At 33.5% G+C, this 14,717-nt stretch overlaps 1 protein-coding gene across 3 annotated transcripts in view; it reads right to left on the bottom strand.

Moving 5' to 3' along the window:
- Positions 1–14,717, bottom strand: part of LOC118267589 (uncharacterized) — a 236,205-nt gene that overhangs the window by 86,617 nt on the left and 134,871 nt on the right. For 2 of the 3 annotated variants that reach the window (XM_035581660.2, XM_035581662.2), the window contains exon 5: positions 9,311–9,364. Coding sequence is in view for 1 of the 3 variants with exons in the window: in XM_035581662.2 (XP_035437555.2) it covers positions 9,311–9,312 (2 nt within the window). In the remaining 2 variants the exon portion in view is untranslated. Of the gene's footprint in view, positions 1–9,114; positions 9,189–9,310; positions 9,365–14,717 lie in introns of all 3 variants that reach the window. The other variant, XM_050694351.1, reaches the window with a different exon arrangement.

Here is a 14,717-nt window from a genome sequence, read left to right as displayed (position 1 = left end):
TTTTAATAGGGAGATCAAGCCCAGAATCCGTGCATACACCGTCGAACAACTACTACTAGCTCAATACAGAAGTCACTAAACCAACGTCAATTTAAAGTAAAGCATTTAAAGTTATGAACAGTTATATTGTAGCATAATTAGCATTAAATCCCAACGAAAGCTTACAATTTCCGTGCGCACAAATTAAGTTCTACAGCGAGATGCAATCATCCGAATTGCGGTAAGAAATAATATCTCCATTCAACTTTGCTAATATTATGCTCCCGTTTCATGGAACGCAGAAATTCGAAGAGGAGTACGTAGTAAAGAGCTTACCAACCTGTTTCATACAACACGACCAATTAGACATTTCACAAGCCGACTTTACTGTCCTTGTCAGGTATTTACTCAATTAATTCTCATGTCGGACTTCCATCTTTTGTGCACCCTCCGGCAGCAATCATAAAAGCAGTTTATTCCCTCGTTCGTAATACCGGAATAATAGCATTCGCCCGAATGGTTGCTTTTAAGTCTTTAACATTTTTAGAGAATACTCCCTGAACAAATGAGAATGTTGTTCAATTTAGATTGGTTTTTGATTGATGGGGACGCGTAAAGTTTTAAATGAATTTTGTTGGGTGCGTCCCGGCGCCAGCGGGCAGCTCCCGTCGCCCTTTGGGCCGCTTTATTCAATTAGTCCTCAACAAATAATACGCTCTCTGTAACGACATATTTTGCTGTAAAAGACTCCATTTCGGATAGAATTTTAACGCAAAAAAGATCACAGTTAGCAATTGTTGTGTGTGTAATGTTTGGGATTGTACGTAAGCTATTTTCTCGTAGCAAATTTTAAATTAGAGTTTGTAACAACACTGAATTTTGAACGCACAACCAACTTTCGCATTACGAAAATGTTCTGTCAAGCGCAAATAAACTTACATACAAAGTGGAACAATTTAATGGCACATCGGAAATGTTTAGTTAGTTGTTGTTAGAACAGTAATTTGGATAAAACAGAGCTTCATGTAATGTGAATGAATGCAAATTTCCCGAAAGTTATTTGTTGATTGTATACGGTGGCTTTCAATGCACGAGGCAAAGGATCTAGATTAAAATATTTTAACAGACAATACAGTATGTGTTATTTACAAAAGAGTAGCTCATTCAACTGTGATAGTTAATGAACTATAAATTCTCATCCACATAAAAGGAATTTTCAATCCAAAAATCACATAAAAGTAATAATCACATAATCCTTCAGAATTTCATTCGAAACTGCACCATTCAGTCTGTATCCCTACAATATGCAATGTACATACGAATATCACCCCACATAAAGCAGGAGAGGGCTTAATTCAGACATTTGATGGCATCATGTTACATTTCACGTCCGTTCGATACTGGACATGCTTTGTTATAGTGTAGAGCCCTCTGTATCGTGAGTCCTGTCAATGTCGAGTGTTCATTATTGAATATTTGAAATGGAAACTTTTGTTGCTGTTTCGAAAGGTGTAATTCCATGCTTTTGTGAGTGTGTTCGAGTTCATAAATGATTTTGTGTTTTTGTGTAAAGGTTGCATCGTTAATTTAATTATGACGTTTGGTGAAAGCGTATTTTCTGTTCTATTAAGGAGTTGAACTAATTTTAATCACCACGCTCTGCCTTTAGAGAAATATCTGCTGAGGTCTAAAAAAGCTCCTTTCCTTTGTTTTCTAATAAGTTTTGATAATTTTTAGCTCTAAATCTATTTCTATCCTAGTTTTTATTCATATTTTAGTCATACATAATATATGGTTTGTATATTTTTCTTTCATTAAGCGGTTAATAAATAATTTTATTGAAAATAGCTTTTAAGTTTAGTTAGTTTAGTCAAATTAGATATTTAGTTATTAAATCTCACCTAATATTTAAGACGGTTTAAAGTTTAAAAGATTCAAGTGATGTAGATTTATTGAAATTTTCCTTTGAGTACTTTCGTATGATTTAATCTTTAGTATTTCTGTAATACTAGATCGTTTGACTAACCGTGCTTATAGATCTATTCCTTTGAAAGATTTTTATACGGAGAACTGAACAAGTTTCCATGAACTAAGGTCATTCGAGTGAGCTAGGGGTGTTTTGGTGTAAATAGTATTCCGATGAAGTTAAAGAGGCTACGTGTGTATAAAATATAATATGCCTGGTATGGATTTCTTTTGAAGTAGCTACTATATAATATTATTGAATGGTAAATCAGATTTACCGTAACATATATATCTATTCACGACACCACGGAGAATAGGTCATTATGAGTGAGAGAAAAATGCACTCATCACCATTGGAAAAAATACAAAATAAGTGTTAATGTTATTCTCTCTAGTTTAGATTGTCCGTAAAATTATTAATTATCGAAATTCAAGATAAAAACGTAGGATTGCATCATTATAGATTAACAAGGCATGATATTAGGTATATACTGCATTAATCGCGTGCTGCTGTGTTCTGCAATTCTGCAACAAACCATAGGATAACGGCCTAATCACACCATGCTGCCATAGCGCGGTCGGAAATGTCCACTAATCTAATTAAACTTGCGCAAAGTTTGTGTTCGATATTATAATTTTATACGAGAGTTGTATTTATTCGATATCTAGTTATGAACTATCGAGTTTCCCAACCATACGGCCCTTGTTAAAACTTGATGCTAGGCACTCGTAGCATCCGATTTTGAATTTCTAGTTCCAACAACCCGAGTGCTGGGAAATCCTAGATTTGTGGTAGCAAAATCTTCTCCAACTGGCTTCGGAACCCCGTAGTTATCCTGTTTTGTGGTAATACCCAGAAATTGTCTGATGATGCAAGGGAACAGGAAAATCGGAACGTAAAATTATTATTACGAAAATTGGAATTGAAGGCTGTCAAAAAAGGTTGTTAAAGAAAATTGTGTTACTTATTGAAAAGTGTATTTTTGAATATAATTTTTATGGACGTATTTTTTGATGTTGTATAAAATTGTTTACATAAAATCTTGTTGCTGTTGCTTTTAATGCATTGCATTTTTTATCAAAGAAAATGTCAACAATTTAAAAACGGAACCTTAAAAACTTGTTTGATCCAATGCTCAAAGAAGGGAGGGATAGGTATTTGAGAATCGTATTAGTAATCGGTAGATTCTATTTCATGGGCAAAGCGTATGTGCATTGTACACATGTATTAGTACATTAGATACAACGTTTAAGAAACCGTAACAATCCTTAACACAACACCTAAAGGCATTGAACTCACTCCAAGACCGTTGCTCATTGTTGGCCACGACTAATGTGATTACTAGAGCAACCCTGTATCACAAGACGGTAACTAACGACGCCATTTTTCATACATCAACATAATTTCTTTAGATTTTTACTCGTAAAAAGTGATGAGAAAAACTACTCCAAGATAATTTCGAGTCAATTTTACAAGATTAGGTGCTTTGAGATACAGACTCGACTGTTGCTTAATCAAGATGAAAGTTTCTAGTAAAATTATTATTTATTTATTCATTATATTAGAGTTGTTTGTTTATAGTTGCTTAGAGAGTATGATTATCTGGTATACTCAGAAACAGCTAATGATCACTTAAACTACTCTTTATTATAGCGATTGTGTTCCGAAATGGCTAAGTACTTGGTTAAGCATAGGCTCTGAGTACGGCAGTAAATATAGCAAGTACATAAACCGTCTGTCAATTTAAAGTTTGTACAAATCTAGTTAAATTTTGTTAGGGACTATTCATATAATCGGGTATTACATACGCAGTCCACAGTTAACTAAACCTTAAAAGCCTGTATACTTCCGAAAAAGACGAAGAGCTAGAACTACGTAGTACATAGGTACCGTACATTATATTTATAAGTATAGCTACGCATAACTGTCACGCGGAAAACCCGGAAAAATATCCTAAAACCATTTTGACTACGTACAAAAACACCAGTTGATTATTGCTAAGTCAACCCTAAAAATCGCTACGTGGCTAACACATGTTTTTTCATTGCAAACGTGCCCCAATCGAGCAACGTAACAAAACAATTCGAATTAAAACCTCCGCACTGGTGTAGCAATGTATTTAAAAGCATTTTTTGATCAAACAAATAAACGGGACCCTGGAGCGAACGAGACGATTTTATTTTATGATCTGATGGTAATAAACAGTTTATTACATAAAAAAATATTGATTTGACTGCATGGTTGCCGCGCAGCGTGTAGTGGGTTCGATTTCCGCACAAAGCACTCTTTGTGTGAACTTGTATCTTTGTAAACGCACCAATGTCACAGGAGAAAATCCTAGTGTAGAGCAAGGATTTTTTAAGAAAAATAATGGAACTGTCTGTGTTACTACGTTTCAGAAGGATCATAATAAATTATTGTTGCAAATTAAGCAAATCCTATTGATTTTTAGGTCGCAATGCCGATAACCAGTGGCAAGAAAAACTGTATAGGAATGTGTTGTGTTACTAAGAAAAGGCCTTATTTTACGGAGGAAAATTGCAATTACTACTAAATCAAAATAGGTTGCTTTAAAATTAATTAATTAAGCTATGCATGAAACCGTGACTAAAAACTAGTTCATATACAAACTGTAGCATACAAACACCTATTGTACACTAACACAAATTATTTCTCTTTTAGTGAATCACAACAAATCATGAATTTCGATACTACACACTTTCCATTGTGCATTGTAGAATAATGAAATTGCATTTTACGAACGTGATTTCAATGTATGCTGAAATAATTATCGGGAATGTTCGCTGCTTTGATGTTTCGATATTCGATATTGTATGGTTTGATTCTCTACCTGTAATTTGTGTTGATGTGCTTTGTTCGTAGAAAAGGTTTTGTTTTGAATGCATAATTAAATATACCTATGAATGATGATGGTTCCTTTTTATCCAGTTATACTATTCTAATTGTATAGCTCAAAAAATATGTATTGATAGATAGTGGTTTGTATTTCAATTCTACAGGCAATTTCGTATTACCTAGTTTTAAATTCAAGCAAAGCTATTGAAATGTTCACGTTACTGCTAATTATTATTTCCTCGTATTTCAGCTTTTCATTGGTCGGATTGCAGTTGGTATTAACCGTATATACATTCCAAAATATTTATTTTGTATTTTGCAGTAAAAGTGAAAACCGAGCAAGGCTTTTCTCTGTATCGATTGCAAATGCTTTAGAGACTTGCTTCTAGAGTGTTCGAATACTCGTGAGAGATGCGATTGATATCTTCGATATAGCGGATATCTGCAGTATACGAGAACTGCTTGCCATTAAATGGGCTTTTATCTTTTTTTTTTTGAGGGCGGAAAGTCATCTTATTTCTTCTTCCACCTTCCGTGAACCGTGAGGGAGTGTCAGACCCTTACTGAATAAAACCACCCCATTTCTTCTCCTGCTTTGAGCTGAAGCCTCGGTAACCTGTTACAGTGAGCTTCGGATAATATAAGAAGATAATCTAAGAAAAAAACATTGTTTTTTCCTGGCACTAACTAAAGTCTATTTAAATACTACTACAAACTGCTGACTTTTGGTCTCTTTGTATTTCTTTTAAGCAACCGTTTCGAAAAGGTCAAAATAACTATTACAAACGGTCATCATTGCTCATTTAACCAAACAAATACAGTCCTATGTAAACCTTGTCTTTTACAAACTTGAGACCGCTGAATGTCTACTAAGGAGGTCTGAAGTAAAAAATCAATGTAAAAAAAAGATTTAACATCTAATTTGAATAAGAAAAACTTGAAGATAACGAGGTCTAATGAATGATAAATGAAAGCAAAACGTTGTAAACTTTGAGAAGGTCTCTGCTAAGGAGGTCAGATAATGTCGGGATTATTTGAAAACTTTGAACTTAATAATGTCCTATCGCCAGGAAGATTTTTCTGTTGGTGATATGATTTTTATTAGGTTTGCTTTGATATTTGTTGAAAGAATTGCGCATCTAGAGGTCTTGGATGTTTTTTCAGAATTAGCGGAATGTTTGGCTGTGTAATAGTAATAGTTGTTGAAAGCCTTTCCTCTAAGGAACAACTGTTTACTATGAGGATAATTTATATTGCGAATGGTAAACGCATAGTTTCTTCCTAGACTTCACTAACCCTGGAGTTGCGGACTACCCTTGAGCTGTGGACAACCTAGCGGGTTTACCGGAGCTCCGGCTCGAAAAGCAGGATTAGGAATGGGGTGGTTTTTAGTCAGTACGAGTCTGACACTCCTTCTCGCTTCCCTGAAGTCGCTAAGTGCTCGCGAGAGAAGTCACTGGTTGATTTTACCCCTTAAAAAAAGTCTTCACTAACCGAAAACAAGTTAATTTAGAATACACGAAAGATTAAGAAAGTAGAGTATTTTTTCTCTTCGTGTCAAAGTAATACATAATCCGGAAAAAAATTGCTCAACTCCCAGCAGAGGTTCCCTTACTTTGAAAATCATATGTTTCACGCTTACGTAAGTCGTAAAAACTGTCTTCAAGCGAAAAGGGTTAGGTAACGACGCATTGCCCACGCGACATCATTAATTTCAATATAAAACGGCCTATTTTGACAGGAACATTTTGTAGGACAGCCAGAAGACCTTGGCTAAAATAGTTTCGTGAATGTAAATTATTAGGCTTTACTTGATGTGATAGTCTCCGGTTTATTAATTGCTTAACATTTTTCATACTAACTAAAGACTAGGTTAACTTTATAGTACTAAACTATTGTATAAAATATTACTTAAGAATAATTTCAAGACATTGACTTATGATAAATTGAGGCTACTAAGCGTAGCGCGAGATTGAAAGAGAAGAGGAATCGCGATAGTAATTCAAAGGATCAAAACTGATATACTAGGTACTTTATAAGAGACTAAACAAACTAAAATCTTTCTGATTTCAGGTGAACCAGATTACTTCAAAGCTCTAACGGAGCGCTTACACACAAGCATGCATCGGTTGCGAGTCAAAAGCAAAAATTTCGCTGTTTTTGTGTAAAAAAATCCACCGTGTTTGGGTTTTTCGTTGTTTTACGTTTTGGCGAATATCCAAACACAAATATCAGACACAAACAACCCCATCTCTAACAACTATTTGTGTATTACACAAATATTTATTCCTTTTTGGAATTTACTCACTGTTTCTAAAGCCCATGGTTTATTACTAAGTGCAAATTATGTAAATACAACGTTTGTGTCTTTATTTCTATTATATCACGGAATACTAAGGTAGAATTAGTATAGTATAAATTCCATAGGGTTTTATATTTTTTATTGAAATATAACGCAGTGTAACCTTTATAATACACAAGCGTAAAGTAAAATTATAAACTCATTGGACCAATAATTATAAAACTAGATAAACATATTTGCAAAATCAAAAGTCCACTGATTTTTTTATTAGATTTCAAAGATTTCCACTACTTACTACCCTGGATAATTGAATTATCATACATTTTACAATGTTATAGCAGAGGAAATGACATTAACGTAGCAGTACATCATTCCAAGCAGTCAGATATGTCATAAAAGACAGTTTAAATGGTTAAAAGGAAGAGACGTAACGACGCATCATGTCGGAAGGGCAATAAAACTTGTACTATACCATTTTACGGTACACGGACATACCTTTTTATTGTTTATTGTACTGTTTATTGGTATTTAGAACATCGTTGCGAAGAGATTAGACAGGCTCGAGGGGTTGAATTGACGATGGGACAGAGAAAGACGAAAGAAACATTACTTTTTATTGTTTTCTGATTGTTTGTAAGTCTGGATTTGTGTGAGGTTGTGGCGATAGACTTGATCCTTGTTTCGTTGGGTTTACCTCTATTACTAGCAAGGTTACGTATTCATTTAACAGGTATTTTCTTAATTTGTTTATAACAACTATCATAACACAAACTAAATTAACTAAAAATCACGGTACTCACGTAAATTAATGGAGACTACTAGGTTGCGATTCACACGGGAACTCTTCATCATGACGCAGCCTACTGCTGTAGTAGGTCGTGATGAGGGTAGACCGTGATTTTTAGTTAATTTTTTAACATTGTAGAAAAATATCATGAATGAAAATCCTAAACGTGTGGTAAAAGTGTAACATTATTTTTAATTTTTAACTAAAAGCTTACAAATTTTAATACTAAAATCTCATCTGATTTCGCGACATTTTCATTGTTCATGACAACCCTTTTAATTACAAACTCAAATAGTACCAAACCTATTGTGTTAAATACGTACCATTTAGAAGATACGTACCCACTTAGTTCTTCTAGTTTTTGTTTGTTTTTACTTACTTACAAAGCGGGGAGGATGCTCAGAGCGGAGTTTCTTAAACGATTTTGCACTAAGTAGTGAATTAATTGAATTTTATGCTAATTTATTCACGCTAATGACTCCTGTGTGGTTACTATAATCGAGATTGTGGAGCTGAAAGATTTTTTCTTTGAAATTGCGCTGTATTATAATGGGAGATTTTAAAAAGTTGAATGTATAAATGTATTTAGAACAATAATGAAAAGTGTATTCCCGTTTTGATTTGCATTTGAGACCTTTATTTGTTTGTTTATAAGTGCTATAATGTTTTGCTTACCGAAATGAAGTTTAACGATATATTTATTTCCTTTGTTTTTAGTTATTTACTAAACGTAACCTTTTTGAATGTTATTTTAAATATCTGTAATTATAATTTCAATTCATTTGCATTATGAAAATAGTGAATTTTCGTCAACATTGATATTAGTCAATCAGAAATATACTAGAGTCGAAATCACTGTTTTCTTAAAACAAATGACTTAAATCCCTATGTGATTATGTTAATAATTATTTATCCCTATTTTATGCTAGTGTATTCTAATCTAGATACTAAGTTATCTAAGTGTAGTGCGAATATTATTATAGAATAAGTACCTAATATAAAACTAAAGGTATTATCTTAGTGTACCGTTATCCGTCTTAAAATTAAAGCAATGTTCTTACCGTTCTATTCTTCAATAGAAATACCAATCTTATTCTAAAAAGCATATAGTTTATTTTTCATTAAGCGTCAAAATAAACGAGTCATTCTATAAGCGGATCTAAAGAAATAAATCTAAGCAATGTAAGCTAGTTTTGTAATTAAGAAATTTTGACTACAATTTACCAATTTTGAATATTTTTTTTTGTTTGCCAATCACCGAATTTGCTACAAACAGCAAAACCACACGGTATCACGTACTGCAAAATTAAATCATTGTTAATTGAGAGGACAAATTAATTAGCATAATTACTAGCCGTGGTTGTTTACTGGGAACAAATGTTATTTTAATGTCGAAAGTGTTCGATGTATTTGTACTCACATTTTGCTTAATATATATCACCAGATTCCTCTTCAATATTGTCTGTTGCTGCATCTGTAACAAATGGAAGGAAAGTTATTAATAGACATGGCTATAAAAAGTATCATATAATAATATGCAACAGCACGTCTTTGCTCCTCGAAAGTTAGTGGTGCACATTACGGCACGTAATGCCATTGTACAATCTACACATACTTCTCACCAATTGTTTTATAATTCCCATGAATAGGGGTGAGCCTATTACCATAATTATACTGGGCACAATTCTAGGTTCTATGCTACTACTGAGAAATTTTCGAAAAACCGAACCCGAGGCCTCTTGCCAAGCAGTCGCAATTGTGATCACTCGACCAACGCGGCAGTCAAAAAAGTATTAAGTATTTTAAGATATACGGATACTTTCTTATTAAATGTATCTTCATAGAAAACATTTTTTTAAGAACAAGTACTTGGTCTTCTATTTTGGCGGTAAACCAGCATAAAATGAAGACAAATGTGTTTTTCATACACGAACGCTATTTATAGAGTTCAGCGCTGTTAACCCTCCACTTGAGCTTCACTGCAATCGGGTAAAAAAGGCCTGTCGATATATTTTCCCTTTTTTTAAAGTAATACGTTATATTATTTCCTGTTAACTTTGAACATCTTAGGAAAAACAAACTTCAACTTTTAAATGTAAATTCTTTTAAGATTCTTTTTATCTCGGAAGGCGATAAGTTTGCTCATACATGTGAACTTTAAAATTTGCTAGTAGAATCTCTCTCACACACACGAAACTATGCAGCTAGGGAATCAAATTCAGTATTTTGTAGTTCAATACTTTAATAGGCAAACTTGTCTATAGAAGCTTTATAATAATAAACTACTCAATAATTACGGTACTTGTTGTAAGTTTGTAAAAGAATCTGATACGTAGTAAAACTATCCATATTGTGCAATAATATTAATGCAAAATATTGTGAGGTTATGTATTTATGTGTATGTTTGTTACTCAATCACGTCAAAATGCAAAAATTTGAAACAGTGGTAGAATATGGTCTGGAATAATATATAGGCAAATTTTTATACCAGGGGATAGCAGAAGCTAGTCCTAAATAAGGTTTTGTTATTATATTCTATTATTCGAACTAATTTTTTGATTAATTGTCATTAGAGGTTGTAAATCTTACACCTACTGGGCGCCAAATTCTTTTTAAAGAAAGTAGTAAACTAAAAATTTGGTCACCGTCATAGTTACCAAGCTAACATAGGCAGTTTGTCTCTATCTGGCACTTATTATAAAAACTATCTTAAAACATATTCGACATTTATTTTCATTTTAAGTTCAACTTTTTCACACGATGTTTTTCTTAACAATTATGCCATAAAATAAGAAAGGTCTTATATTTATAAAGTAACAATAAGACTAATTTTGAACTGGTTTCGTGTTTTCAAGATCAACCAACTGCTCTCCAAGTAGGTGTTGTTTAACAAAGTAAAATTCGAGGCCCGTTAATTGTAAAGCTTGAGGCCTCAGGCCAAATTATATGTCCTCAAACCCAAACCGGCCTTTGTACTTCGTCCCAAAGTATATAAGGAAAAAATAAGGCCTGTAGATGTTGTTTATGTCGGTATATATATATTTTTTTCATTAATTGGTCTGTTACTTACGAGTTTCTGCACGAAATTCAAACTCTCAGAAGTTCGTGAAGTTTTTTGTCGGTGGTGATGAGTTTGTAATTTTATTTTGACAAGTTCCCGACATGTTTGTGTTGCAACATTTTTTGTGACGTTGATAATTATAATATTTTTTTTTGTAAGATCTTGATACTTCACGTTAATGCGATATGTTCTAAGTGAGAGTCATGCTTCGGCACGAACGATCGGAGTGATACCAACAACCCTCAAATACCTAAACCTAAAAGACCGGCAAATCACTTGAAACCCATTAGGTGTTTAGGATGTTCATGATCGGCGGCGATTGCTTACCATCAGGCGATCCATCTGCTCGTTTACCGGCTTATACCATTAAAAATGTTGATAATAATAATGATTTTTTGTATACTATAACTGATTTAGAAATTCGAATAGCGGTAGAGGTGAGTAAATCACGTTTGTCGTTTAGGTCCCTCAAGAATATGAATATCTGTTTGGTGTCTGCTGGTTTCAATCGACAGCAATATAATCTTCAATGTATTTACATACAATTAGCACATTAACAACGCTTATCGGTTCCTACCAACTATTCGGGTTTGTGTGGTAATTAGTTATTAATAGTGCTGACGTACCACTAACTTGTTATATCTACGTTAGTATTAATTTGAATAGTTATGTTTGTGAAGTTCATGTTATGTTACGGTAGGGGTTCGCATTTCAGTTGCGGACTATCTAGAGCGTTTACCGGGGCTCCGGCTCGAACAGCACTCTCCCTCTCGCATCGACCAAGGTGGGAAGATGGCTTTGAATGATTTTCCCCACTCAAAAAGGGGGATCCTGGTCTAGGACCATTTTCTTATCATTCTATCTTATATTATCTTTAAGATCACCTCATACATTTAAATCGGCAAGAAAATTAGTTTGATAAACTTTTAAATTAGGCGCGTCTGATTTTACGTGACTGTTTTCTGACCATGACTTCTTTTCCTAAGTGCAATATACATTTGTACGTATAAAATGACACTTGATTATTCCTACATAACATGCACGTGAAAGGGTCGTGATAAATTATACATTTTTATGTTTTTAAATATGAAATGGTCACTAACACTATGATTAGAACTTTAGACGGGATATTTTTGTTGCAAACGAACTGACGGCGCTTGCAACATTGCCGAAGTATCGGAAACTTATAGACATAAATAAACATGGTAAATATCTCAAGTTCTAATGATACTTTTTTGTGTTTAGTAAAGACGTAGTAACATAATATTAATACGATACACGAACAAATATACGAGTAAACATCACATACCTACGCAAGAACTTCGTATTCAGTTTGCTCATACTTACAACTGCCATCGAAGCAGACAGAAAAAGTAGTCTCATGTAAACCACGGAACATGATCTTGTTATAACGGTACAGTTGGCTGCAGTAACGAGGACATGACGCAATTTGTGATGTATATGTTTTAAAGAAGCTAATATTCCTATATTTTTGAAGACTAGACATGATTTTGTTCAAATATTTGATAGGTATTATTGAGTTAGACTGTATAGACTGTCAGGAATGGGATGTAGACAGTATCTATAGAGTTTTAAGGATCAAGCTTTGGGTTTTCTTGGATGATGGGTTCTTTCAGAGGTTATTTATCATGGAATAATACCTACAATATAATAGACAGGAAATTAATCTTATTGACTCATTAGATAGTGTTGATCCAGTTTCTGTTTTCATTCTCTAAAGAAAACGTATAATTCATTAAGGCAATGTATCCTGCAACATGTTAAAATATTTGAACTGTATCATAATTATCCATACATCAATTAAGTAGTCACTGGTATTTCAATTAATTAACATCGAATCAACCAACCCCAATAAGGTACATGTAGCAAGACCGAATTAAGTAAACATTGTAATTACTTAAACAATATAAAATCTTATTTGAAGCTGGTCAGAGTCCAGTTTCGCATGAAGGTGGAGAGTACAATACTACGCATATCAATTTCGACTGCACTCTCAATACTGTTCGAAATTGGAATTTTTAAACAAAGGGTAGGTACTGCAAGCGAAATAAAGCAAAGAGCTTTACTCCTTTCATCGGAAGCGGCAGACATATTTTTACTGCGAGTACGAGGTGGTGCTTCTAGTCAACAAAGATAGACTGAATGTGAGAAAATGAGTTAATCTATTGTTTAAATATAAAACGATATTTTTAAGCTTGATAATGGCCATCAGTATTTATCAAGCATTCATGTATCTCTTGTTTTCAATCATGTTTACAAAACAGGATTTAACCACTAAATTGCCGTATTTATAACATAGCGGGTTAAAGGATTCATGATTCATAAACTTTTCAAATCTAAAGACACTAAAATTCTTTTTAGTTCTATTTTTGTTCAGGATACTTATGATGTGTGGGCATAAATGTCTTACGGGTTTCAATTAATATTAAGTATTTCTTTTTATTATAGTCAGGTGTTTAATGATAGTTGGTAAACACAATACATAACTTCACGCCTGTCTCCCATGGAGGTACGCAGAGACAATGGAACGCCAATTGCTACGAATCTTACGAAGCGAAACAAGTTTTGTTTCGCTTCATCAACAGTCATCAGTCTTTCAAAATTTGAAATAGACTATAGCAATTTCTAGTTTTATAGCTTTGTGAGCTTCCGATAAAAGGAATTGGGAGCGGCCCACTCCTTTTTGTATGGAAGAGTTCAAAGAACAAAGAGTAGTTCTATTCCATTCACTTTTTCAATAGAATAGAGTGCAGCGTGAGGAACAGTTTTTTGAAAATTGAAAATTTATCAAATTACGTGAAACCTAGTATTGAGAGGAATATATATGTACGTACTGTACTTTGATGAAAAACACGAGTTTCCACCAAATAATCCTTTTTTCTAAAGTTGTAAATAGAGTGCCCACAACACAGTTTTAACCGATTCCGTTATTGGTTACACGTGAACAGTGGCGAGTAGATACAATGTTAAACAAAGTATGCAAAATATACAGTGGTGAGATTTTATTACAATGCTAATAATTGACCCTTCGTGACAAAACCTACTATTTTTTTGTTAAATTTTAGAAAGATATTAGTTTTAGAAATGTTTCACGGTAATGATACTGATAATGCCTAGTTTAGTCTAAAACAGTCTACGTTAGATGAAAATATGTACCAGCAAATAAATAGACTCATTTATCAATTTAAAATTTTGACCTACGTAACAACGTAACAGAGTCTTAAATCAGTCAGCACAATTGTGCTGACAATGTTACCACAAAACTTGCCATGAAAACACTAAAGAAAATTTAACCAAGCAATTCTCGAGACTATTGTCCAGTGTTACTCAACATTAAACCAACAACCCTCGATTAAGTTCCAAGTTGTTCAGTTTTAACAAAAATAGACTGTTCAAAATTGTCCTTAAAGTTTGTTCAAAAGCGTCCCTATTGAACATTGATAAGTACGTCAGTGGAATTAGAACGACAGAGGGACGGAGTCTTGTGACACCGCTCACCGCCGGAACAATTGAAATAGGTATTCCAATTTCCCCTGTCTGTTCAAGGAAATAGAAACGTTTAAAAACGTTATTTTTAGTTGTGTTGCGCTTTCGTTGTTGATTTTGTTTTGTGAATTGTACTGTTGTTCTTCTGATTTTAGCGTTGGTTGCAGTCAATGTTTTAGTTTTTTTTTGCTTGTTTGTTTATATTTAAATGCTCGTTTATTTTAGGTTTTAATAAACTTAATAAAGTGCAAAAGACTAG

This window comes from Spodoptera frugiperda, chromosome 6 (genome assembly GCF_023101765.2).
Source record: "Spodoptera frugiperda isolate SF20-4 chromosome 6, AGI-APGP_CSIRO_Sfru_2.0, whole genome shotgun sequence".
Taxonomy (NCBI): domain Eukaryota; kingdom Metazoa; phylum Arthropoda; class Insecta; order Lepidoptera; family Noctuidae; genus Spodoptera; species Spodoptera frugiperda.
Note: the sequence above shows the minus strand (reverse complement) of the source record. Positions and strands in the feature narration are given on the sequence as shown.